The sequence below is a fragment of the Zootermopsis nevadensis genome, unplaced genomic scaffold (assembly GCF_977971745.1).
Source record: "Zootermopsis nevadensis isolate Lab colony 2312 unplaced genomic scaffold, Znev_1.0 Znev_ptg000011l, whole genome shotgun sequence".
In the NCBI taxonomy this organism is placed as follows: domain Eukaryota; kingdom Metazoa; phylum Arthropoda; class Insecta; order Blattodea; family Termopsidae; genus Zootermopsis; species Zootermopsis nevadensis.
In genome coordinates, this window is record NW_028259143.1 from 968,935 (window position 1) to 995,803 (window position 26,869).

At 37.2% G+C, this 26,869-nt stretch overlaps 2 protein-coding genes and 1 long non-coding RNA gene across 5 annotated transcripts; 2 read left to right on the top strand and 1 right to left on the bottom strand.

Moving 5' to 3' along the window:
* The first annotated feature begins 1,926 nt into the window (after positions 1-1,926).
* Positions 1,927-8,084, top strand: LOC110834702 (mitochondrial carrier homolog 2). Its single transcript, XM_022074143.2, has 7 exons — positions 1,927-2,153; positions 2,952-3,036; positions 4,164-4,332; positions 5,753-5,884; positions 5,999-6,185; positions 6,904-6,971; positions 7,232-8,084. The coding sequence occupies exons 1-7, from the start codon at positions 2,052-2,054 to the stop codon at positions 7,422-7,424; spliced, it is 936 nt and encodes a 311-aa protein (XP_021929835.1). The 5' UTR covers positions 1,927-2,051; the 3' UTR covers positions 7,425-8,084.
* LOC110834707 (uncharacterized) lies at positions 7,835-9,007 on the bottom strand. The gene is made up of 3 exons (XR_002544667.2): positions 8,892-9,007; positions 8,489-8,646; positions 7,835-8,222 (listed from the first exon to the last, which is right to left on the bottom strand). It is a non-coding gene; the product is annotated as an uncharacterized LOC110834707 (long non-coding RNA).
* On the top strand, positions 8,915-25,383 carry fmt (phosphatase 6 regulatory subunit 1-like protein fmt). Of its 3 annotated transcripts, none has more exons than XM_022074137.2 (21): positions 8,915-9,300; positions 10,701-10,791; positions 11,301-11,380; positions 12,476-12,749; positions 13,559-13,729; positions 14,084-14,262; positions 14,375-14,488; positions 14,996-15,164; positions 15,616-15,768; positions 16,508-16,633; positions 16,740-16,804; positions 17,704-17,899; positions 18,130-18,219; positions 19,411-19,508; positions 19,926-20,111; positions 20,438-20,544; positions 21,197-21,490; positions 21,614-21,746; positions 21,830-21,916; positions 22,042-22,209; positions 22,908-25,383. In XM_022074137.2, exons 2-21 carry the CDS (start codon positions 10,732-10,734, stop codon positions 22,972-22,974), a joined length of 2,817 nt encoding a protein of 938 aa, XP_021929829.2. In that variant the 5' UTR covers positions 8,915-9,300; positions 10,701-10,731; the 3' UTR covers positions 22,975-25,383. The 3 variants fall into 3 exon arrangements, with proteins under 3 accessions (XP_021929829.2, XP_087203128.1, XP_021929830.2); XM_087347002.1 differs by having other exon boundaries at positions 13,592-13,729; XM_022074138.2 differs by having other exon boundaries at positions 8,915-9,290.
* The last annotated feature ends 1,486 nt before the right edge of the window (positions 25,384-26,869 follow it).

A 26,869-nucleotide genomic window follows, 5' to 3' on the forward strand; every position in this document is an offset into this window, starting at 1 on the left:
AGCCGGAGAAAATTCGTGTGTTTGTGTCTCGTCACGTCGATGCAAGATAAAATTGTTACGAAAATGTGATAATTCGGAGCGACTGTGACAAAATTTTATTTCTGAAGCTAGAAGTGGATTAAATGTAGGTCGGAGGATAATATTTAAATTGATCTTAAATAAATAGGAATTCAGGACGTGGTAATGAATTTAAGTGGTTCAGAATGAAGTCCACACGGCAGCTCAGCATTTTTATTCATGGTTTCGTATGATTCTCAGTTTAAACAGGGATTCTTTCTTCAAACAGCATTTACCAACCGGTGATGTGTGGTGTTTTCTTTGAGGTACGGTTCTTTATGTTGGAAAATTCCACTGCAGACTTCAGTATACGAGAAGCGGAAACTTTCTGGACAGACGAGCATTTTCCATTCAGATTTTGGAAACGTCTGTGGAAGGTAATTGTTATCTAATCACTATGGTGATGAACTATAGAGAAAATGTTGTGCTTTCTATAACATCGATGACTTTATTTACTATCTCTTACAAGTATATAAATAATTGCGTACTTTCTGAGCATAGAAACTTGTGCAAAAGGGATCTTATCTCATACGCCCGTATGGCTCACGAAGCTTTGTCTCAAAATCGTCTCATGAGACAATATACATGGGGGGGAGGGGAGGGCGAACTATTCTACACGTTCCTCGCTACTGACGTGCTAGCGGTAAATCATACATCGTGCAATAAGAATGTATTTTAACGACCTTCAGTTCAAGGTCACTGAATAAATACTACGCAAGTCTTGTCTTCATTTCTCAGAAAGTAAGTGCTTCCTGACAGATTCGTTCTCTGAGAAGTCACTGGCGAAAATGTTCCCATATTTTAATATTTATTCGAGTATAAATTAAAAGCATGAGTAGGGAACTGGAGTCACACTGTGGTAACCATTGTAACCACTGAGCACGACAAGGCAGACGGACTACACACTAATATTTCCCCCACGTGATTCTGTAGTTCAGTTCGCGGAAGGATTGTCATCATGGTGTGGACTTTTCCCTGCTTTCGGCTGTTCCATGCCTTCATCATGTTTATACGCACACAGCACCTAACTCATGAATTCGATTTCAGAAGTAAAATGGCTTTTAAAGTCGACGAAAGTGAATTATACCCATTTGTGTTACTAATGTGTTATCAGGATCTGTCTGAGGACTCGGTAATTATGCTTTGAAGTTCGATTACAAAAAGATCCGTCCAATTCATGGAAGTTTCATTACGCAGGCAATGTTAAGATCAAGTGTTGTTACTCCTACGCCGAAGCCCCAAAAAGCTTCCTTCCATATTTATACGCGCCACGCGTGAACTGTTACTGTTACCTAATGTGTGCGACTAGGGTGGGGGAGACAATGAATGCATTTAGAATTTTGATGAGGAAACCTCTAAGGAACAGAAACACTGACGACCGAGGAGGTGATATGGGGATAACTTCGAGTAACATGGGATGCGAATCTCAAGAATAGAAATTCAATCTGATATTAAAAGATGACTGATTTTGTTAGCGAAAATTATGTAGTAATATGTTAGCATGTTTATAACAGTAGGGCTATTATTGAACTTCCGTGATGTTTCAATACATTGTCCTCATTCATAGCCTGGAAATTGTCTTTCGTATCATGTTGGACTGTGAAATTCTACAAATGTTTTCCTAAACAAAATTAAAATTCCCACCGACAACACACATTTTTGTGATATCTACCTACAAGACTACATGATGTCACAACACAGAACTTCGGATCTCACTAGTAGTAAAACTTGTTACCGACTGAACATCGTCTACCTACCACAGATGTGTATTTCTCTTTCTTTCATTGATGGCAGCACGTACAACATATAATGTTAAGTTGCACGTCTGTGTGTTGGAAGTGCGTGGTAGATATATTCTGTGTAATTTCTTGGTTATCGATGTTGGTATTGTGTATGTCGGTGTTGGTAATGTATGTGGTCGTGGTTGAAAATGGTTAATGGCGTTGAATGAATTTATCCTGTATTCAAAAATAGTACATTCGTAGTAATTGAAGATGTCAAATTCAAAAAATGAAATCAAATGGAGTGGTATAGCGCTACGAATTTTTATGAATACGGTTGCACATCCTATGGAATACGCCAAAGTTTTGATTCAGGTTAGTTACGAATTTGTTCAACTTCTTGTCTCATAATTATCTTCATTGCAAAGAATATTGTTTAACCTGTATGCTGTTTTTTGTGTGGTGGGTATCGAAACGTACTGAGTAACATACATTTTAGCTTGCATTTCTACACATTGTAACATTCGGGATGAGATTTGGGATTGAGGTTAGGGACATTATTCAACTTCAAGCAGTGAAAGCTAATTATATCCAGAAATGTCTGTCCCTGGTCCATACAGCAGAGTCTTACCATCTTGCATGTTATATTTTTAACCGGAGAACCAGCTGCAAAAAATATTCACCACCAATGTTTAGAGGAATGTTATATTAATTTACCAACATTTCAGTTTGTTGTATTTGACCTCCACGAATGTAAGTTATTCCATATATCAGTGACTTATTGTATGTAACATTCGTTTGCCTGAGCATTATAATACAGTTGCTCCATTTTTTCACCAATATAAGTTAACAGTTTACTTCACTAAAGGAAATTAAAAGATAATTCAACAAAAAAGTGTAATAATGGTGCTTTGATTTGTAGGTTGAAGTGATATGAGTGCTGAGATATTACTTCACATTATGCCATGACTGCTTCCTTCCACATCCTTTCCAGTCTTTTGTTCATTAATCAACATATCATTTAGTGATGTATATTTTAAAATGCTGATTTTACTAAATAATCTACAAATAAATAAACATGTCGTGGAGAATGGTGCACTGCTTGTGATGAATCCTTGGGTTCTCATATTCACGTGGAGTTGCTTTTGTTTATATTTACCGACAATATTTCAGATTGGACACGAACCACTTCCACCATATCCCACAACAACACTGTTAGGCAGACGAATACTTGCTCTGCCAAATGTCCTCAAATACTGTAAGTAGAATGTAGGTACATCTGATTTGTAGACATGTATGTCACTGATTGAACTTTTGTTCCTTTCCTTGTTAGCCATATTTATAAGGTCTACCCCATTAGGTCCCCTGTAAGATATAGAACATGTTTCCTTACCAAAAGTCATTTCAAGAATGAAGACTCACAAATGGTCTTTAATCTTTATATTCCACTCATCATGGTTTACACTAAATCTAAGTGGCTTTGTGTCACATCAGCAAACCAAAAACTCTGGAGTTAGAGTTCAGCCGTAACATGCCTCCTGTCACGCTTTTCAGAATCTTCTGTCTTCTCGTCTTATGTTTAAATCTACAAAACTGTAATTTTACCATTTTTTTTCATATGGGTGTGATACTTGGTCTCTTGTGTTAAAGGAATAACATGTCTTGAGGGTGTTTGAGTACTCCGTGCTGAATTAGGAGGGATGAAGTGATGGGAGGCTATAGAAAACTGCATAATGAGGAGCTTCATAATTTTTACTCATCAACAAATATTTATAAGATGATTTAATCAAGTTTTATGAGGTGGACAGAATTTTTATTGGAAAGCCTCAAGAGAAATGTTACTCAGAAAACTTAGGTGTAGATGCGAGGACAATATTAAAACAGATTTTAAATGAAGTCATATGGAAAGGGGAGACTGTATTTATCTTACGTAAGATAAGGCACGTAAATGAGCCTTTGGTTTTCGTGAAAGGTGGGGAATTTCTTGATTGTCTGAGTAACTGTCAACTTCTCAAGATATGTTCTGTCCTGTGCAGTTGTTTTTTATTGTATTTATTGATATCTGTTTTACCCAGTTCTTCTCTAATATCTTCATCACACTAATGATCCATCGCCATTCTCTATCCTGCTTCTGCTCAGATGAAATGCACTTATGCATCTTCATTCTTATTTGTTCTTTTGTTAACATCCAATATTGAGATCTATTTCAAAGTATTAGAGTGAAGAATTTTTAGTAGTTTGCTATTAATATTTACTTACTACTGTGTGTTTTATAGTTCCATGGAACTGTTGAACTGTGGAAGGCGTGCACACACGCTCATAGGGACCAACTCCTTTTATGTGTTTATTTTTTTCACATTTTTTAAAGACATTCTTTACTTTCAGTGGCTTACGTTAAGAATGTGGATGGATTTGTGGGTTGGTACAGAGGCTTGGGCCCAAAACTTTGTGCCAGTACTGTATATGGCATCACATTTGAGAGAGTACATGAGGTGATAAGAATTAGAGGTGGTAGAACTCCCGAAATAGATGAAAACACAACAGAGGAAGAAAGGTGAAGTTGATGATTAATAATGATGTTATATTTGTTTGAACGATCACTTTTGCAGTTTGTCTTAATCATTGTCTCATTATTCTTTTGTTTTAAATTAAATATGTCAAATTTTAATCATCGTATGAAGTCAAGTAAATGTTGAACAGGTATCTTAGCTCCCCATTTATTATTGACTACGCTGTATGCTTTGTAACTGTGTTGTAAACTGTATTACTAGTTTTTGATCGTACAAGTTCACTTAATGTATTAACAAATGTTGTATCAAAACATCACGCAAAACAAGGATTTGGGTGTTTTGCTGCAGTTTGATCTTGCAAGTGGATGCTGGTTGTATTCCTGACATTTCAGAGATATTTACCATCTCCTCCTGCAAGACAAAGGAAACGGAGGTAGTAAGGATCTCCAGAATATTGGCGAAACCCATGAACGGAATTTATATCACGGTTGACATTTGTGTTTTATATATACGAGGCGCGTCCCAAAAGTAAGTTTCCCACTCATCCCACAGCTAGCAAACCTTATATTGCGCGAAGCGACTGTGCATACGTGATAGAGCAATGATGTAGCATGGCGCATGCACTAACGGCACCTCCCGCGTTCTCACAGTAGCATCGTTGCAGCTGTTGAAGATGGAGGTTCTTATTCCAGCTCCCGCCGACTGTGAAGTGCGGTCAGTGATAACGCTAGGCCGCACACGGCTCGACGGACAGCAAGTCTCCTGCAGGAGTTCAGCTGGGAGGTGTTTAATCATTCACCCTACAGCCCGGACCTCGCTCCCAGTGATTTCCATCTTTTCCTACACCTCAAGAAATTCCTGTCCGGTCAGCGTCAGCGTTTTGAGAATGACAGAGAGGCGGAGATGGTTGTCACACAGTGGTTCCAATCCCAGGCGGCAGACTTCTACGACACAGGTATTCAAAAGTTGGTCCCACGGTACGACCAATGTCTCAATTCCGGTGGCGAATATGTTGAAAAATAGCTGGACACTTGCTGTATCTGTTGCAATAAATATTTCCATGAAATTGTGTTTTGTTTCTGTAAACGGCCCCAGGGAAACTTACTTTTGGGACGCGCCTCGTATATGTAGGGATAGTCCTGAGTTAAAATCTTTGCCACAGCAATGGCTGATGATAAATTAAACTAATTTTACTTACTCTATCCAAGACAGTCTGGGGTTAGACTTTATAATGCATCTCCAATCACATTTTGTTATAAAGTTTGTACATTTTTTATGTATGGTTGTTATTTAATGCCCCTACGTGTGGTTTTTCATGACCTTATCTGAGCACTATGAAAAGAATGCTTTCGTGAAATTTCTTCCATTTTGTGATCATCCAATGTACATGCCTAGTAATGTGAATTATGTATGATGTGTGAGGTTCTCATAGTGGTAAATATTTGTGTTTCCCGTTTTCTTCAGGCAAAAGATTTTTGTATATGACCTCTCTCAGAATGTTCTGTGTCGCACCGCTGCAATTATTGCCAGCCAGCCATTCAATGTTATAACAGTTCGCATGATGGCACAGTTTGTTGGAGGTGAAAATAAGTATTGGTGAGTATTTTAACCATTTCTTTTCTCATTAAGCTCATTTTACCAGCAGATAAGATATATGTATATAATAATTATAAATTTTTGAAATGATTCTCAGCTTTTTATTTGTTACAGTGGAATATTTAATTCGATAAAAGAAATTTTCCATGAAAATGGAATTCTGGGTTTCTTCAGTGGACTTGTGCCAAGGATTGTGGGGGAAATATTATCTTTAATTATTGCTTCTTCCCTCACATTTGTCATAAATTACTATTTTCTGGAGGATGAAGAGTTGAAGACTTACACTTCAGCATCCATGAATGTGAGTAGAAGTTTTTACCAGGATATGAGGACTTTGCCGCTTGTTACGCTGTTGGTTCTTGCAGTGGAAGAATGCCTTTAAAAATGTTGCCTGTTGAAATTCAAGTTATGTGGGAAATGGGTTAACAAGCGCATTGCCTGCTGATTACATGAAGTTGTATTCTTGTTTATGAAGATCTGCTAACGTACAGTAAAGGATTTGTTGTCTTGGGATATTCAATAGAAATAGATATGGCTCTTAATGTGGATTATGTATTCCTTTATATAGTGTTTTATTCAGTTTAGTTTTAAAATCCATCGTTACACAGACAAACTTTCAATCAAATGAGATTTCTTTGTTAATTTATTGTACTTAAAAGTGTATATTGAAAGTAAGTACAGATTTTTTTACTAGTTTAGTGTGGTACCTGCTTACAGGTACTCCTTGATATAAGATGTGATTCTGTTCTAATGCGCTCACTCATTTTAATGCTTGCTAGCAGATTGAGAGAGGCGGGTGGCAGGGTGGGGTAGAGAATATTGCGTGGGTAACAAAGAACGAATGCAAGAGGACAAGGGACAGATTTGTTTCGTCACCATCTGCGACTTCTTTTTCTTGAACACATCTGTTACATGAATTGAAGAGCACTTGTGTATGTCTTGTATTATGGAACAAGAGTAGAGATACAGTGTTTGATTGTTCCGAAATTGTGTTCGATGTGTGTGATGATATGTTTCAGTTCCTTGCTGGCACCATCACTTACCCATTCCAAGTGGTGTCGAACTGTATGGCTGTAAATGATTCAGGGTAAGTTATTTCAAGGAATCAGCCTTTTGTGTCATCAGGACGGGTTTGCAGCCCTGCTGAGCACATATTTTAAATCTGTCTGTCCATATGCATGAAACAGCTCAAGAAAAGATAAACCAATTTTCAATGTATGAATCAATAAGCTGTCATGGATAGCTGACATGGGGTCATCCTCCAGCTTGGGTATGAATCCTTTCAAACTTGTTTAATTGAAATCAGGGTTCAAACTACATTAATGTTTAATTTCATTTTTCCTGCAGACTGATAGCTGGAATTCCTCCGCAGATGCCAATTTACACATCATGGACTGATTGCTGGTCACATCTGTCACGTACAAACCAGCTTAAGCGTGGCTCCAGCATTCTATTTCGTTATTACACAGGCACACAAATTGTTATTCAAGGTCGTCCTATTGCAGTTAACAAGAATAACTTCCTACATAGTAATTCCTAGAATTTGACAATGGAAAGATATGTATGTGTGGACGTGTGTGCGTGGGAGACTTTTCTTTGATTCTGGTGGTGTCAATGTGGATACTTACAGTATGCATAAGTATCTGTAAATTTGAATCAGTTTCACATAACATGCTAGAAATATGTTTGAGAATAATTATGTGATTATGGTATAAGTTGTTTGTGATTAAAACAATATTATGAATAAAAATTCCACTCAAATTTAGAATTTGGATAGAATAATGATCATATCTTGTACTCATAAATAATTAGAATGCTGTATCAAAATAGAGTATGATTTTTTTTGTGAATGAAAATTATGACTGGTGGAAAGATGATTTTGTGCAATGTTAAATGCACCATATCTTAACTATTTTAATTTTTTATTCTCTTCAGTAATATTATATGGCGTATAACATTTAAAAAAATGAACAAATTATTAGTACATTGGTTCATCTGCCTTATGTAACTACCATTTCTGCTTAAACACAACATCAAATACTTTGTGCATTATTTGTGTACTAAATTAAGACGTAATTGGTTCAAACTGGAGGAATATAATTACATGGAATGCTGTTCACATAACACATGCCCTATTTTATATAATTTATACACTGTATCATATAAATGTATACAGTATTAAATGATTATCTTAATGAGATTTACAGATTTAATCTGAAGTTCTTTTTCAATCTGATGAATGTTTGAGAATTAGGTTTTCATGGTGGTGAAGATGATCGTCTTCGGTGCTGTGGATCACAACCAAGATCACCATCAACAACCCTGAAGTTATTTGTACCTTGAAGTAAATAATATTACCACTTAACTTGATATATTATTTACCAGTTAAGCCACTAAAATTATATGAGACATATTTTTTGCTATCATCAAACACTGAATAAGTTTAAGTGTCAACATACAGAGCTTTTAATGAAGAAATGGTGATGAAATTTACTTTAGTAAAAAATGACCTTTATACAGTTTTACAATTGAATTCTTGTATGCAAATTTCTATAAAAATGCACAGATAAGTAAAAAGCATACAATGTATAGCAGATCTCATACCAAAATCTCAGTCTGGAGCAGTTAACTGTGGCAGTAGTTGTCTCAATGAAGTTCAAAGTGTAATTGAAATACCGAGTGTCCTTATGTCTAGTTCTCTTTTTGTTCTTGCACCAGTAGGTTCTTGGATTGTTTTACTACACATAGAAGTACAACAGTACCTGGAAGAGATCACATGATTGTAGGTTCCAGTGTTTTGAAAGAAATGTGACTCCCAACATTCACAGTAATAATTATTATTAATACAAATGAAAAATAAATATCGCCAGAAAAATGTGCTTGGTAGTTCTTTTTACATTAAACAGTTGAACAAGTAACAGATTGTCAAGAAATGTTAGGTTTGCGATGTGACATGGAGGTGGTTGCTGTCTGGGATGTTACATCATGTAATGTGGTAGGTACTGACCGACATTTCAGAGTAGCTCACTGCCTCCACAATTAGGATCATCGCCGTCAGCTGATCGACTATGTCGCTGTCATGTTTGTGAATCACCAGAAAATTTTCTTTAAATTGAGCGCCATTATGTGATGCTCATTTGTTGATTTGTGGGATAGTTCAGAACTTTGCATCATGGGATATTGAATTTGCAACGCCATTAAGATTTAGAAAGGCGATGCTTGTTTGAGATATAATAGTTACTTGTCTGTCATTATTTAAAGGGGCAAATATTACGGATTGTGTTTTGTGAATATATTAAATCTTTTAATGTGATCTGTCCAGTATTTCATATACAAGTAGGGAAGTTCAGTAGAAGGAAACTCCAGACGTTTCTACTAATAGGCCTATATTAACCAGGAGCCAAAGGTATAATCCAGTAAGTCTAGTAACAGTTTTTGCAGTTCTAGTGTATTCATAATTTTTTTTTCGGAAGAAGAACTTTGTCTCATTTAATCAAGTATTTGGTTATTTCTGAATCAGTATTGTGGTATACTGTGGAAATATCATTTTGTATGTTTGAAATTTTATAAACTTCCTTTGTATGACATTTTGTACTTTTTTGTAATTCATAAACCCGTAATGTTTTTCAGTAATATTTTTAAATTGATTATATTGCTGAAGGTGGCCTATGTGAAGAACGTTTCTTTGTTGTGTAAATGGTGGTTATATACGGTTTCTCTGATAAGAACACTACTTCATAACACTTGTGACTCAGAAGTTATTATGTTAGTCCTGTTTCTGCTATATGAGAAATGTGTGAACATTATTAAAATTAACATGTTGAATATGGCAACAGGTTTAAAGAACCTTGTGAAAGATTTATAGTCATGTGTGCTAGAAATCAAACTAATCTTGATTGACTGGGCATTTTTTTATGCTTGTAATTGATTACTCTGCTGTGAAAAATAGCTTAGTTTTGGCAGGTTAGGTTTAACCCACTACAGGTTATTAAGGAGACTGCCATTCTATACTGCAGTACTTCATGAGACAGTAATAAGCTAGGTGATAGAAAAGATAAATATATATGCATCTCAGCCAACATTATTCTTTGTAGACTTTACTTTGCATTTTTAGACTCCATTTTTGGGAATCAGCCAGTGAAAAACAAATATGAATATTCCTTGATCTTATTATGTTAAAAATTTCTGATGAGCTGATAGTGATTTTTCTACCTGTTGTTTTGCCGTTGTAATGTGCTGTGCCGCAGGTTCTGAAGATGAGAATAAATAAAATACTAACATGGAAAATTTTGTATGGTGTTAACAAGAGAAATTGTTTACGTATGAAGTGCAATCGAATTTATCTCCAATTGCGTTGAACTGCTTATTAAAATATAAATGGTATTTTGTGTATATAAATGCTTCGTTGCAACATACTTTGATTAGTTCAGGTATAATATGCTTGTAATTGATACAAGGATATTTGTTTGATTTTTCAATTGAAATTGCAGCCTTTGTGGTACTTTCTTTTGGCTCTAACAATTCAGCATTTTTATATATTTTTTACTTTTAAATTCTGCAGCTGTCAGTGTTTTCTATTTTTCTGCAGCATCGCAAGAATCAGCAAACAAATGACCATTCTCGTTCTTCGTCAAACATTCTACATTATTTAACTTTGGAGCGAAAGGGAAGAGTTTATACTTTTAAATAAATATATATTATCCAAATAGTGGTAAACATCAGTACAGTTCACCAGTCTTTCAAAGTACACCGTGTTTAAAATACAGAGACAACCTTTAACAGAAAAGATCATAATTTATTATGTACTTTATTTCAGGTGGTACTAGTGTTATCAGCCTGCATTCAAGATGTTTTGGAAATTTAATCAATTTTCATCACCTCATATAGAGACTCTATTAAACAAAGAGGTTAGTTAGCATGTGTGTTTTGAAATGCAGTTGTATTGTCTCGTTTATCTTAAGAGTTAAACTAGACTTTTCGGATGTGCTTTTTTTCAGTAATTATAATATTGTGTGTGGAAATTTGGCAAACAGCAACATAAAACAGCTTACTTTATTGCCAGTCTCAGTTATGTAGGTTGTAACGCTGCGTGGACTTGTAAGTAGGTACCAACATTTTGGGGGAATATGCTACTCCCATTTTGCTGTTGGGGATTACAATTAAGGCCTCTCATATTGTATTACTTAGGAAATCCCATGGATGTTACATGTTTTTGATATATGTGGCGATTCACAGGAATGCTCTCCCCGCGTGTAATGAGAGCCAGCTGTGTACGGAAGGATTTTATACATAAGATTATGCCTCTGAAAGTCTCTGTGCTTCATATGTGTGTGAGACTGCGGCATGGTGATCTCTAGATAAATGTCATTTTTTTAAAAAAATATGTTTATACTTGTCTGAGGTAATTGTATTGCAGGATGTTACACTTCATGAGCTTATGGACGAGGAAGATTTGCTGCAGGAGTGCAAAGTTCAAAACAAGAAATTAATCGACTAGTGAGTACTGTGATTATAAAGATAAAGATTGCGCTATTTTGACATTCTTTCACGTTTTAAATACAAACTATTCCATATGATGTCTGATGAAGATTGTACTGTTACATTGTGCACACTTGGGAAAATAACCAAAACATGTTCAAGTAATGTCCTCCAAATGCAAAACCTTGTGCAGACAAACGTTGAAATTGCGCAGAATTTTGGTTATAGTTGCTACAGAAATGCAGGTGAGAGATTTTTCCTAAATCCAAGTTGTTCACGTGCAAGGATGTTGTTTGAGCTTAAAAAATCAGTCGCCCTTCTCAAATATTTTAGAGAAAGTTGTTGGTAATGGAACTGGTCTGTTGTTAGATATGCACAATTTTTCATCTGTTTTGTGTAGAAGTTTTTAACTTTTGAATATTTATATCTTTCTGGGGGGGGGGGGGGGAACTCCTACTACCACTGATCGATTGCAAAGGTAACTTAAAGGAATGCTAACGTAGTCTGCACAACTTTTGAGCAAAGTTGTTATTACTTCATAACCACATCAATTTTTTGATTTGAGAGAATTTATTATACTTTTAATTTCAGTTGTTGTTGTGGGCATGAGACTTAAATTTGGAAAGATTTTAGGGGTTGCTTGAGCAAGGTACTTTGTTGCGTCTTCTGTTGTTACGGTTGTAGTGTCATTTTTAATTCTTTGTATAATCGTTAAGAAGTAAGTATTGAAATAATTTGCTAAGAGTTCAGGATTTCTTATTGTTTATCTTTTGCCTTGTGTAGGATATTTCCCCGTTTCCTTTTTCGCTATTTTCCAAACTGCTTTTATTTTACTATTTGACCCTATCGTCTGTTTGTTGTCTGTATTGACTCTTGCAATATTTCCGGAAGTGAATTTTCGTTACTTGGTTGACACTAGTTTGACAGTTTAGGTAAAGAACAGTAAAATGTTTTGATAACAGACACTCGCTGATCCTTCATATATGGGGACAATTCCTAATGAATTTGGTAAGACCGAGAGTTTTGTATTCCTGCACTCGCTGATAAATGTTGCACCGTACATACTTTACGCTCATTCAAAGATATTACACGGTGTTTCTGTTAATTTTGTAGCTTGGTTCGACCAGATGTAATGGAAGAATTGGTGACTCTTACAACTGTTGAACCGTCTGGGGAAGTGGATGAAAAAGTACGCTATAAATATCCCAGCATGGCGTGTGAACTCCTGACGTGCGATGTTCCGGCTCTTAATGAACGCCTGGCCGGTGATGAAGCGTTGCTTGGAAAATTATACGCGTTCCTGGAATCGGAGAAACCGCTTAATCCACTTCTTGCGTCTTTCTTCAGTAAAACTATTGGTGTTCTTGTAGCACGAAAGAGTGAACAGGTCAGTTCTTGCATGTGGTTTCCTATAAAGTGGGCTTTTGTTTATCATTTCCTATTGAGTAAACGAACACTGATTTTAAAAGAGTAGTGTCCATTAATTCATAATTGTTTACCACTTCAGTAATCCTTGGTTGTAATTACAATTGACTGTTCTCCGAAGGAAACTGTGCGTTCAGTATTCTGTGGTATTGGTGTTATAATATAAATTGCATGGTTTAAGTTGAATTACATTATTTGTTCTTTATCGTCTGTTTTCTTGCATTGTTTTGGGACATTTTTCATGTTGGTAATTGTCTTTATATCACCACGGTGGTCTAGCGGTTAGAACACTGGCCTTGTAATCCTGGGGGTCTCGGGTTCGATTCCCGGCGGTGCCCGAATTTATAACTTGTGTTGGGCAAGGCCGTAGTCTAGGCAACACGGAGTTTTCCTCCGTGGCATCCCAACAATTACTCCATTCACACACAGAAGAAGGCAATGGCAAACCACTTCTGGATCATCTGCCAAGAACGTATATGAACAGGTCCCAGTCCGAGAAAAGGATGGAAGGATCCTGTTCATAATATGTCGCCAGCCTCCTATAAAGGAGACGGCGTAATGAAGGAGAATAATTGTCTTTATAATTTTGTCATTTCTCTTGATATATGGTTCATTGTCATAGACTTAGTTATGTGTAAGTTTTGTGCACAAACAAAAACGAGCTGTAGAAATTATTGTAGGCTTTACTGATAAGAATATTTGGAACAAAAGTTATATGAATGTTTTTCTCTCTTTCTTTTTTTCTTTTCTCCTTTTTTCCCTTCTCCCCAGAACTGGTATTCCTATCAGTTCACTTGTTTTCAGGTTTTGGAGTTTTTAAAATCTAAGAAGAACTGTATCAGTTTGCTACTGAAGCACTTGGGCACGTCCGCCATAATGGATTTAATGTTGAAGCTCATCACGCATGTAGAAGGAGTGGAAATGAAGCAAAATATTCTCAATGTAAGTAGAAGAATGTGAATTCAACAAGAGTCGTTTACCTACGGGGTGACTGTCTTCTGTGATGTTGCGCTGTACGGTCTGGTGGAAGTTTATCGACGTTTCAGAGAGCGCTGAATTTACTTCTCATCTTTCCATTCTCCTCACATAATTAACACATATTGATTCTTGCTCTGGAAATTATTAAATTGACACATGGAAAGAACAGTGTTCCTTTTCATTAGTTTTTATGCGTACTATAAATATGCCCCCCCCCCCCCCCCCCCCCCCCCCAATATAATTCACAGCCAGCAGCTCAGGTTAAAGTGCATTGTATATTCTTGTGCTGTGTTGACTTAAAATTTATTTATTATCCAGTGGTTGGATAGTCAGCAAGTGGTACAGTGCCTCGTTGCGTTGCTCGACCCAGGAATTGACCCTGAACGCCACTGTAATGCTGCACAACTTCTCTGTGATGTTATTAAAATGTCAAGAGAGAACCAGCTTACTTCTATAGAGCGGACAGATCCAGACCCGGTACTTAACACTCTCGAGGCGTAAGTGAGGATTTATTGTTTAGATACGAGTAATGAGAAATGAACACTGTTGTACTACAGAAATAGAAGTGTTTAAATAAGTACCACGTTTAAGTAGTAATTTTCTTGGCAGGCCAGAAACTGTACAACAACTCATGGATCACATTTTGGGGAAAGAGAAATGTGAATCTTCTATAGTTGGTGGGATCTCTGTATTGTTAACTCTACTAGACTGCAGTAAACCAAGGTAAGATGTCATATTGCTTGTTGTTTCTTGGCGCTACAACCCGGTTGTGGGTTTTCGCCGCCTCCTTTTCAGAGGTTTCTTGGTCTCGAAGTGTGCACTTATGAGTAGCGAGTGACAAGCCCAGTGACTCTGCACAATTTCTACTCAATCCTGATTTGACTGCCAGAGCCATCTAGCAGTTAATCAGGAGATTTGGGTGAGAAATGGCCGCTGAATTTTGCTTACGAAACATTTTGTATCATGCTCGTAAGGTTCTTTTATATGCCGTAAATCTACGACATGGGACCGCTGGCTTTACTTCCCCTCTGAAGGAAGTTGTGCTATGGATTTTTATCACCCTTAAAAATCCATTGACCTCGGCCAGGATCGAACCCGCGAGCCTTGGGTCCGGTGGCGAGCCTGTATCTGATTCGTTGAAATGTTGTTATATGAGTTATAGTTGTAATTGCACCCTTTTGATGTTTCGGTTTATATCTCACTTCTGTATCTATCTTTTCTTTAATCCAGTGGTGTAAATGGTGATTCCAATAATACGTATGGAGGCGGCAGTGTTCAAGGCGAAGAAGTAAGAGGAAATGGAGAAAATGAACAGCCTTCGAAGGTGGTTTTAAGTACAACAACGGCCATTTTGCCACGTCTTAAAGATTTTCACAATCTGTTACTTGACCCTCCGCATGTAAGTGCGAGTTTCAATTTCAGGAGTGAATCTGTATTTATCAGTTAATGGTGTATATCTCTATTAGTGATAAGTACGCACATAAATACACGTGATAATACGCTTTTATAATGAGCTTTTAAAGGGAATGAGTCCTATGCCAAGAAGTGTATACTGATCTTCATGTTTAAAATATGGAAACGCTGCATAACTACTTTGTGGCGTTGATTGAAACACACAAAGTTTGGAAGTTCTTTCTCATTTGAATAGCCAGCTGTCGTTGGTATGGAATGTAGCTACATGGATGGTGGCGTAGAGAATTTGTGATCTTACCGACCGTGTGTCACGTCTTACGTCGCAGCCGGCTCTGCATTGCACTAGCATACCTCTTAACCGTTAAGCCGAGAATTAATGTTTTCAAATTCAATTGGTGCTGTAGCTCTTGTGATATTAAACATTTGTTGTTTTGCAGAAACCACCGGTGAAGACAACGGTCGGATCTCTCGATCCTCCCCTTGGGAACACGAGGCTGCAAGTAGCAAAATTGTTTGCAGCGTTAGTTGCTACTAACAGTTTTGACGTAAATAAAGAACTGGCCAGTTTAGGTACAACTGAATTGTTACTGGTAAGGTTCTTGCTGAATGTTATGTATGTAGTCACAAAGGACAGGTAAATATCTTATTTTTAGTGCAGCTTTTTTATTTATTTTATTTTTATTCTCCGATTCTGGGCCCCGAGTGCATCCAAAGCAGTGCAGTGAAAGGGCTGCTTAGAATACATGGTTCTTCTGATGTCAGCATCTGCAGGGTTGATGAAGTGGAACCTAGTTCAAAACACCAGACTCATGTAATGAGACAATGTGGAAACATCTTGTGTTTCGTTACTTTTTCTTGCAGTATAATATGTGAAATCATTGCTGAATGGTCAGATTTGTTCTGGCATGTGCATTATCTTAATGGTGCCTGCACCTTGTCGTGGTAGTGGGGCTTGAGTACCTCAGTGACCCCAAGAGCTACTGGTAGGGCCTCCCTAGCTAGATTCGTCGATGGGGAGAGGTCAGACTAAGACAGGTACCCTGGTCCTCCAGGTTGGGGGGTTGGTCGCAAGGCTAACAACCTTGCGCCGTAAAAATGAAGATGTTTCGAAACCTCCATCAAAGCCTCGGACAGACGGACCTAACAGAGGACCTAATGGAAGAGGTGAATTGAGGAGGCCACGGACCGGAGAGCCATAGAAGAAGAAGATGTGCATTATCTCCCATGAATAATGGCAGACTAATGCTAGTGTCTGGTTGGAACTGTCATGAAATATATGTCATTTACTGCTGTTATGTCTGCGTATTGTTTTCATGGTCTGTTTTTCAGGACTTGTTTTTCAAATACACTTGGAACAACTTTCTGCATTCTCAAGTGGAACAGTGTATAGCATTTGCGCTTACTTCTGAATTAAGCGTCTCTGTTGGAAATGAGAAGAATGTTTTAGTAAATAATGTAAGTACAATGTAATATGATGTGGTAATATGATCTTATTTTGTTGTGGCCGCTGTATTGTCGATGATCCTTTGAATCTTTTGTTGTTGTTTTTTTTTTATTTCAGATTTTTCTAAAGTGCAAATTAATACAAAGGATTTTAGATGCGTGGGATGATAATGAAGTTCAACAGTAAGTACACGTCTGGTTCATTCTGAAATGATCAGGCATGGGAGTACGTTAGATTGTTATTAGAGAAATAATTTGTGGGATAGGAAGCATATGTGGTAATGATGATGTGAACGTAATTTCTAGATTAACCAAGAGACCCAAGTTTGGTTAATCTACCGAACGAATGGTCTGTTACGGCCTTTCCTGGCCTCTGTTAGATATGCTAATCCAGTTTTTAAAGTGGATCAGTTGTAAGCCAGATTTTGTCACTACTGATTATATGATGATTATGAGGATGATGGTTGGCAGGTGCTCTGAACCACAGTTGGGTGGTCAGTATGGTCACTTCACTTTGCCAAAGTTTTATTTGTACCAGAAGTGAAGGCTGCAGTTTGTGTGCAGAAAAATGCACACATGGGTCTGACTTTGGATTGAACCCAGAACCCTCTTCATTAGAGTCCAGATTCTTACTCGAAGGACACGAGAACCGCTTCTGAACTCAGTCTTTGTGAGTCCTCAGATTAAAAATCTGTTGATGTAGCGGCAACAGGTGACTTCAAGGCAGGGGCAGAGCTAACTTCTGAACATAAAATATTCTTAGGACAATGTGAACATCTCGCATAATATTGGTGTACTGTAACAACCGGAGAATCAGTATACTCTACCGTACGGTTGTATCCGTGGATAACATAACTCCGTTTCCATATTATGATGGGAATCAACTGTAATACGAGGATAGAAGGGCAAACATTTGTGTACCAAATCACATATGTACGGACTGCAGTCTGGTAATGCCTTTTGTGTACGAAAACGCTGGACGTGTTACATTTAATATGTTACAAATCTTCAAGAAATATTAATATTTGGATTTCATTATTGTTACCTGTAGTGTGTGAAATTTCTTTATTTTTTTATAACAGAGCCAAAACCGGTGGTCTCAGAAGAGGTTATATGGGGCATCTAATCAAGATGGCAAATACTGTAGCACAGCAGGCCGAAAAGGGTCCCCTAGGGACTTTCATCAAAGAGCACGTAGCAGCAGATATTGTAGTTGCGTGGGAGGCATTTGTTGCCAACACGCTGGCAGAAACTAATAAGACGCATCAGATGTATTTGGTAAGCACTGTTTTCACTTTTTAATTAAAACCTACAGGTTTGCTCAGTTCGGTGATTGTGCCTCGTTCAATGATTTAGCCACGTGTTGAATTTTTATAGCTATTGAGTTGGTATTTATTTATGGTTTATTTATCAATGCTGTTTGTAGTTCAGACTATGTAGCATCATCCTAGGTTCTGTTGAAGACTGCTCTTATGTTTCATTGTAAACCAATGGTGACTTTGTCGTAGGGTGGTCCTCCTCCTGTTCGTTTAAGTGCTGAAGACGATGATGCAGATTACAGAAACATTCCATTCTCACAGGACCCAGGGTTACAGCAGGTAATGTATCACAATATTATAAGCATTTCTTGTGATTATTATCGTGTTGGTCACTTGTCTTAGTTTCATTTCTTGAGGAAAATTTAAAAGACTTACCACCGTCGGTACTTGCGGGTTATCGGGACACATTGCTTTAAAAATAGGTTAGGTTAGGTTAATGTGTATGGATAAATGACATATACTTGAAAGTTATTATATTTTATTTCAATAAATGACAACTAACCTAACCTATTTTTAAAGCGATGTGTCCCGATAACCCGCAAGTACCCAACCGTCTATAATTGATCATAACACCGTGGTAAATGCACCACTAAATGTCTCAGCCTCCATTACTTTATTGTTGTGAATGTGAGGTTATACTCAGTCATGACCGATTCTCACTGTTTGATCAAGAGTTAATAATGACATCGTTTTATTGGGATTGTCAGCGTATTCATCGAGACACTTGTACTGTGAAATGTTCAGTTCTGTTTAATGTTTCTTATCCCTCCTTTTAGTTCTCTACATAAAAGGAAAGTAAATCGTTTTACTGAGTGAGATTTCAGGTTCTCTCAGTGATGAATATGAGGATGGCTTCTGGGATGTTTCATTGTGTCAGTATGTACACCATTCAACATCCCAGAAGACAGCTGTCTAAATCACCTTGGTAAAATTCAGGGTATAATATTGATACTGAGGATGCATAAATATATCTGATTTATAAAATAAGTACCTTTTTTTTAATTACTAAAGTATTTTGAACATTGTAAAATTGGGTTGTCGGCAAGCAGGAGTAATTCTTCTATGGCTCCCCGGTCAATATTCGGTCCATGGCCTCCTCAATTCTCCTCTTCCATTCGGTCCTCTGTTAGGTCTGTCTGTCTGTCCGAGGCTCTGATTGAAGGTTCGAAACTTCTTCCTTTCTACGGTGCACGGTTGTTAGCCTTGCGACCAACCCCCAACCTGGAGGACCAGGGTACCTGTCTTAGTCTGACCTCTCCCCATCGACCAATCTAGCTAGGGAGGCCCTACCAGTAGCTCTTGGGGTCACCGAGGTACTCAAGCCCCACCACCATGACAAGGTGCAGGTACTATTAAGTGGGGAGGAGTAAAATGCACGATTAAAAATACAGGCTAGTAACACTGCTTGTGTCCACTTTTAACGCCTTAACTTTACCGTACTTTCTAATAACATTTGCCTCTGATTTGTAGGTGTTTTCTGAGTACCAGATGCAACAAATGGCCCCACAGTTCATTGAAAATTATGGCTACCATGATGATGAATTCACGGATGGTGAAGATACATTACAGTAAGTAGAATCTGCTATATATTTTTCATTATGCAGTGTGTGGGTGTACGTAATGAAGCTCATTGGAAGGTGGAAAATGTGAGTCTTAGCAATGAATTCAGTAATTCTGAAATTTCAGATGTAGCGCACATTCACTGAACGGTAGTAGCGTTAATGATATTGGATTACACGATCTCTTATAATTCTGTTACGTACATGTGTGGCAAGAAATTGATGTTCATTGAGCTTGGAATGAGCGCACAGCAGTACAGCATCGGTAAGCTGTTACATCATTTGTTTCGTGGAGTGCTTGTCGATCATGATGTGTGATGGCACGAGCACTAGTACAAGGTGCACTAATATTGAGATGATGTCACATGACGGACACTTACCATTGTCTAAAGTTTGACTGGTAGAGATAAAAAACATTTGTTACAGCGCGTCTGTGGACCGGCTTACGAGCATGACCTTTAGCCTTAGCGAAGATGAACTTGACAGGCAAGCAGAGCTGTTCAAACAAGTCTGTGCCCAGAAGTTACATACGCTGAATGATGGAGAGGAAGACATTTGGGATGATCGAGAACAGGAGCTCACCTTTCAAACAGTCATCGATACAAGGACAAGGTAAATAAGATATGGCATTACAGTCTGGCATCGTAAGGGTTGATGCGAGGAGATGGAGGCCGAGATGGTCTCCAGAATGTTCGATTGTAACCCTGTGCTTACATGGCCGATCGTTGAAGAAGATGTGATTGAATCCATTTGTCCCGAAAACTTTATATTCAACGTTACCTATTTTTATTGATTTACATTCTCTTCGATACATGATGCAGGAAAGGCAGTATGGAGTTCTTTAAATTTACTGCCCCTCTTATTGCTAGATGTTTCAAACGTTAAATGTTTTCTACGTTGTAAGCTAGAGACATTAATGATATATTATTCTTTACAAGGAACTGGCAAGAGGAGGATGCCGCTGGAAATAGTAGTTCAGACGAGGAGGAAAGAGCCGGTCCAGAGGGAAGGGAAGATGTGCACATGGAAGTGGATTCCACAGATCGTGAGTGACCGTGTTTGCGGAAAATACGGTGTCTGTGCAGATTGCTTTGCTTTTTGTTTTTTAGTTGTAATAGAGTTCGTTATATAAAACTTAAAATTGAGGTTGCGTTGTTAGGGTGGATATGTGTAAAGAATTTCTTAAAATGAAAATAATTATTCTAACTGTTCTTTAAACTTATTTTCTGTTCTTTTCTGCCCCCCCCCCCCCCCAATATTAATTCCTAAAATGCGTTGAAGGGAAGGATTGGGAGAGATTGAAAGATGGGAGCTGTCCCAGTGGGTTTGGCAAGCGAAGCGAGTACGGGCGGTTTGGTTTGATGGTTTCTCTCTTCTGTTTCAACTAAACATTTATTAATGGGAATATTTTTGGACTCTGGAAATGATTATTATGGCAGTGTAGAGGCGATTGCCTCAGTGACTTTTGCTAGATAGTAACTGATCCGAGTCTGACATTATTGAACTGGCTCGTTCATAATTTTACTTTTTTAGGGGGGCCATTGGTTAAGCAGATTTATTCGGTGTTTTGACATTCATTGTTTTACATGAATACCGGTGATGCAGAATATCCTAACTTCATTGCAAGACGCTATAGCGTGAATGAAGCATATGTAAGGATTGGACTTGTAATTTTAATCTCTTGTTTCTGTGAACAGCGTGGGGATCAGCCAATATTACAAGTGAAGGTGCAGTTGCTCCAATAGCAGTAGATTCTAGCAACCCATGGGGTAACAGCTGTGAGCCCACTCCTGTTCTTGGACCCACAGCTCCTGATGAAGGAGGCTGGGCAGATTTTGAGTCTGCTGGGTTCGCTGATTTTGAGGCAAACTTCGGAGCTGGCGGTGTTACAGACGTTGCTAGCAGCAAGAGTTCCAATGATTGTGAAAGTTGTCATCCAGAAACCGCAAAGACGGACGTTGACGTAACAAATTCTGCTGTGCTAGTTGAATGTAAGTTAACAGCAAACTACTTTATTCTCTGAACCATTAGCTGTGAGCTCCTCCTTGTCACATCGTATTATCCTTTGTCACATAAATAACATTAATAAGTGTATTTGTATTGTTCTGTTCTAGCTTCAGCCAAAATAGCCGTTACCGATTCAGGAAACGGAACCGAAAAGGGGCCTGCTGGCAGGCCTTTATGCACTGACTGCAAACTTACTTCGGAACTTAAAACTCAAGAAAAATATAAGACAGAAGAAGAATGGTTAGTTTTTGCTAAGTGCTTTGGATTGTTTCCCACACGCTGTGTTCATGTCTGACAAACAGTAACATGTTGGTTTCTTGCAGCCCGGATCCAGGGTCAGATGACAATGCAAATCCTAATGCTTCTGTAGGAAAAGACCACCAGCAGCAACAACTTATAGATAATTATAGGTGAGAAACATTGCCACATTTTTTTTTTTTTTTTTTTTTTTTTTTGGTCGCCGTTAGTTTTAAATTCTGATGTCACATAATTTTGTTGTTGTTACACCGGGGTAACTTTTACGTTCTGTGTTCAGGTTCCTCTCAGTGCAGGGTCTGATGGCAGGCGGTAGTGGTCTAGCAGAAGAAAATACGTCACCAGCGCAGAAGCTCGAGTCTGATTCTGTTCCAAAAGAGAATGGACCAGTACAAGAAAAGGCACACGACACGACTGAAGTGGTAGACAACAGTCAGTCGACGTCAATGTAAGCAGCTCCTATGACTTTCTAAATGTGCTTTGATATTAATGACAGCTACTAATGAAATTCCACATTAATTAAAATTTGTGTTATTCTACTGACTACATGGAGAGGATTCCTTTTTGAGAAGTTAATACTCTCAGTTATCCCATTATTTATTTTCTTTTATTATGACCTATCTTATTTCCGTAGTACCTTTAAGAAAACTGATCAGTTGCTACGCCAGTGAATCAGGGCAATGCCGTCTTGCTCATTGGTGGTCATTCCAAAAAATCATCTCATTGTTTGTTAAAAAAATATTTTTTGAGAGACGGATTTTGTCTGAAACATTTTGCATTTCATTGAAACTTTAAAAAAATTAACGTCTGTTTAAGAACGTGCGTCTTGATTCGTCAGTATGGTCTAAAATGATTTATGCTTGGATGATATTATTAAAAGAGGTTTCCAGCATTGAATTGCATAAATGTCTTTAAATGTTACATTAAGAGTTTTTAGAAACCTGACTTCAGGTTCCAGGCTCCGGTGGTTGAGTTGGGAACAAAGTTATGTCACCAAAGTTCGGTAGAGTAGAGACAGTTCGTGTGTTTGAACCCACAACCGAACATGAACGTGGCAGATAGTTTGAAATTTGAATTTTAGTTTGAAATTTGAATTTTAGTTTTTAAGGTCGTTGACAGTGATGGACATTTTGTGTGTTATTTCAGAGCCAAACAAAATGAGGCATGTTCAAGTCAAACAGGTCTAGGTGCAACGCCAAATGGCCCTGTTTGAATTCTTAAGTTGATATCGATATTTAACATCTGTGCTCAGGTAAGCCTTGGCTCTTACGGGACATTAAAGGGCCTACACAACAGAGTGACGATGGATCAACAGAACATTATCATTCATTTTGAGCCATATCAGAGAAGAATTGCAGGTTCAAGTATTGTGAATTGTGTATAGGATACCAGGACTGTACTCCATTGCAAATAATTTCACTGCTCAAAGAGTACTAGAGTGCCTCGTAAGTACTCCCAGCGTTCCTTTGAGGTGCTCGTTGCATTCTGTAGTATTATGTCTGGGCAAATTTGTCTTATCAGACTGGTATGGTGGTGCATTAATGTTGTAAATTTATTATAGAAGCGTGTGGTCTAAAGAATAATATTTAATTGAAAGTAAAATGCTGCAGGATTATTGCCGTTGGTCGTACGAGTAGGGTCATTAAATACGGTGGTAGTCACTCGACAGAATTGTGTAGTGAGCAATTCTTGAGTTCGGCAGAATGTGATAGGTAAATACATGACACATCTTTTAATGTGAATTCTTTTACATACAGTTTTTTGTAAAGAATACATTATTATGAATCCTTTATTGCACTACCCCCTTTTATAACAAATTTTAGGTTACTTAAGCTGTCAAATATAGTGTATAATTGTCATATGCAGATTCCCTGGCGTTAGAGAAGTTTTAATTTAGTGCTGAGGGGAACGTTTGCATTGATACAATTTTCATCTGCCTAAATTACCTGTGTCTTTTGAGGGAAAATATCAGTGGAAAGTGTTACGGTCTTGTCCTTTGTTACGTACAAACATTTTAAGGAATTCCATAGTTTTATGTGAAGGGTTATTGTTTGCTCTTAAAAGTTTGAGATTTGAAATGCTAGTGCATATTTTCATGACCTCGGTGTTCAGCTTTTTCTTGAAGGCGCTGTATAACATCGCTGAATTCCTGTGCGTGGATCATCCCCCCAGTCTGTGATGTGGCTTCCAGTTTAATCGCGTAAAGTTAGTTTTGCACAGTTGAATGCTGTTTGTGTATATGATGTATGAAACAGTCGCTGTACATTATTATATAAACAAATATATTGTTAGGTAATGAAAATCACTAGTTTGTATGAAACTTAGCGGAGTCGCTGTTTAGTGGCTGACTTTTTGCTGAGAAGTGCTTTTAATTACATAGTTCCAAAATACCTGATTGCAGTTTAAAGTCTATGGCTTGGTACATTATAATCACGATAAAGCAACTTCGGCCTTCTGTTGTGTGTGCCGATAAACGGCTCAGCTGGTTACGTGCCATAATTGTAGGGATAAAGCTGTTTAATGTCAGTTGCATTAGGATCTTTTAAAATCAAATAAAAATTATTTTGTGCAATTTAGAAAGGCTTTTAAAATTTGAAAATGTGCGTGGTGTATTAATTACACCACCATTTTGTTAAGGGTGTAAGTGTATGACTTGAGGTCATTGTGCACTTGTCAAATTTTTGTTTGTATACAGTATATGATGCCAGTTGATGTATTTTGATACTATGTATCATAATGTCCGTAACTTGGGCTCATTATATTAAGTTTGCAATGTAAATGCACCAACAGATTATTGACTGAGTGATCCCAAGGACTAGAATTTCCTGATAAAAATTCATGAGAATAAAAATGTGCTTTTATATTTGGGTATAATCTTGCAGGATGTTAAATTCAAAGAGATATATATATATATATGAAGAAATGAATATAAATATATTTAAAATAGTAAATATGTTCTATGATTACGCACATAATTCTTATAATGATGTATTATTGTTGCAACAGAAGCAATATAATTATTGGAATTGTTGATTATCTACATTTTATGCTTCCGTAAAACAGTTCACTATCGTGAAAGTTTCTTGTGAATATTTTTTCACATGAATGTGTAAATATGTGAAACTGTAACAGTATTTATATTTTGTGTAGGCATCAGTCAATGTGACAGTCTGCAGTGATAATTGTACAAAATATGAACACATTGTGGTATTAACATGTTTTGCACATTCACAAATATTTTTTTGAACAGTTACAGGTATTCATACATTTTTACTTCAAAATTGGATCACTAAGGCAATGAACGAGGCCAATATGCATAACTGTAAACAAATGTGTGACAAAGGAAGTGGATTTTTTAGAAACTTGTTTTGTGAAACTTGAGTGCTGAGTCCAGTTTCTATACATGTAAAAGTGTTGAAATATTTTGATTAATCCAGGAGACTTAATTGAATAGTTTTAGTACAAATATAGTTGAATCATTTAATATACAAATACTCTTGCAGTTGAATACAAATAGTGGCAGTATCCTACAGAAATTTGTAAATAAATATGTGGAAGAAGTACATAATGACCAAGAATAAAACCTTATAGGTCCTAAGTAAAATAAATATTGTTACACTTTGTTGGCTCTTGGCTTTCAGTTGTTTCCATTAAATTAATCCAGCATTTTTTTTTAAATTCCAAAGAGTACATAATCCCACAGCATATTAAACATTATCCAACTCTGTGTTCTAAACTTGATATGTTGCTATGCCAGTGACATGCACTATGAAAATTAAGTTACAGACTTCACCAAAATACACAAAAACTGAAAATTTGCATTTGGAGCAAATTCAAAGTGAAATGATGTATTAACGCGTTGCCACAGCAACAGATTTGATTTCCTGATGTTCAGGAAACCAGCATTTACTGGCGTGGTTATAAACAGCTGCTGAAGGTGGTAGGATAATATTTATTAAAATATATCTTTCATAAGTTGGGAAGATCTGGATTGGATTCATATGGCTCAGGATATGAACCAGTGGTAGGTTTTAGGTGCTTTCTGAACATCATCAGGCAGTAAACATCTCTGAAGTGAACTTGTATGGTGCATTTTCCATAAGATTTAGTATCTTAATACTGCCATGAGAACCTGAAATGTAACTATGGGGAAAAAATATAGGAGCTACATGGCAGTTGTATTTTTAAACAAGGTTTCTTTTCAGCTTGAGGATGGATGACAAAACTACACATGTACGAATGTTTTGAATAAGTAGCCGAACAGCCAAGAGGTATGCCACCAATCATAATAATGCAAAAGGCCTTGGTAGTGGATTTTTTGTTGAGATTTTGTAAACAGAATAACGATTTTGGGGTTGCATAAAAGTTGTGAATTTGCTGACTAGGTGAGCAATTGTCAGCTTCTCTAGGAGGAATTTGCTGCATTGAATTAGTGAGGTTATTTTCTTTCCAGTTTACAGCACAGTTGAAAGTACCTTTGTGCAAAATATGTATACGGTCTTCAATCGCCCGTCCCTTCTTCAGATACGTATCGCAAAAAGAATATTATAATTGTTTTTTGACGTAAATACGTCTATAAGGAAGGGTCATTCGGCAAAAAAGTGTAACTGCATTGTTATGTTACCTAGGCAACGTCATCTGTTTACTCGGCATTGTTGTGTTACATTACTGCCGTCAACAATCCGCTTTCGTTATTGCGGAAAGAGCTGAGATTTTAACATTGATTTAAAGAAGGAGGAAAATCAAAGCTGTCACATTTATGGAGGAAACGTTTGGCTTAATGTTGATGTCAAATCCTGAATGTAGTACTACTAGATCAAAATCTTGTATAGATATGTTGATACTCTCAAGTGCACAAATTTTAAAACATATTTCAGCTACCACAGACCCACCTTAAGCGTAACTAATTCAAGTTAAATAAGCAATTTCTTAATCAAAATTTATTCAATTGTAAAGCATGTATAAAGCAAATATTTAGAATAAAGCCAATATATAAACTTCCTTTCCGTATAGACGTATTTAGGTCAAATTATCCGGAACCATGGTTCCACTATCACTTTTTTAAAAATATTTTAATTATTCAGCCATTTTGTTGCAACAATCGAATT

Excerpts from the sequence above, each read along its gene's own strand:
- LOC110834702 (XM_022074143.2), top strand. The coding sequence starts at position 2,052 with ATGTCAAATTCAAAAAATGAAATCAAATGGAGTGGTATAGCGCTACGA. Across the intron at positions 3,037-4,163 it reads GCCAAATGTCCTCAAATACT|TGGCTTACGTTAAGAATGTG; the intron begins GTAAGTAGAATG and ends CTTTACTTTCAG. Across the intron at positions 4,333-5,752 it reads AACACAACAGAGGAAGAAAG|GCAAAAGATTTTTGTATATG; the intron begins GTGAAGTTGATG and ends CGTTTTCTTCAG.
- fmt (XM_022074137.2), top strand. The coding sequence starts at position 10,732 with ATGTTTTGGAAATTTAATCAATTTTCATCACCTCATATAGAGACTCTA. Across the intron at positions 15,165-15,615 it reads TGTTACTTGACCCTCCGCAT|AAACCACCGGTGAAGACAAC; the intron begins GTAAGTGCGAGT and ends GTTGTTTTGCAG. Across the intron at positions 17,900-18,129 it reads AGACGCATCAGATGTATTTG|GGTGGTCCTCCTCCTGTTCG; the intron begins GTAAGCACTGTT and ends ACTTTGTCGTAG.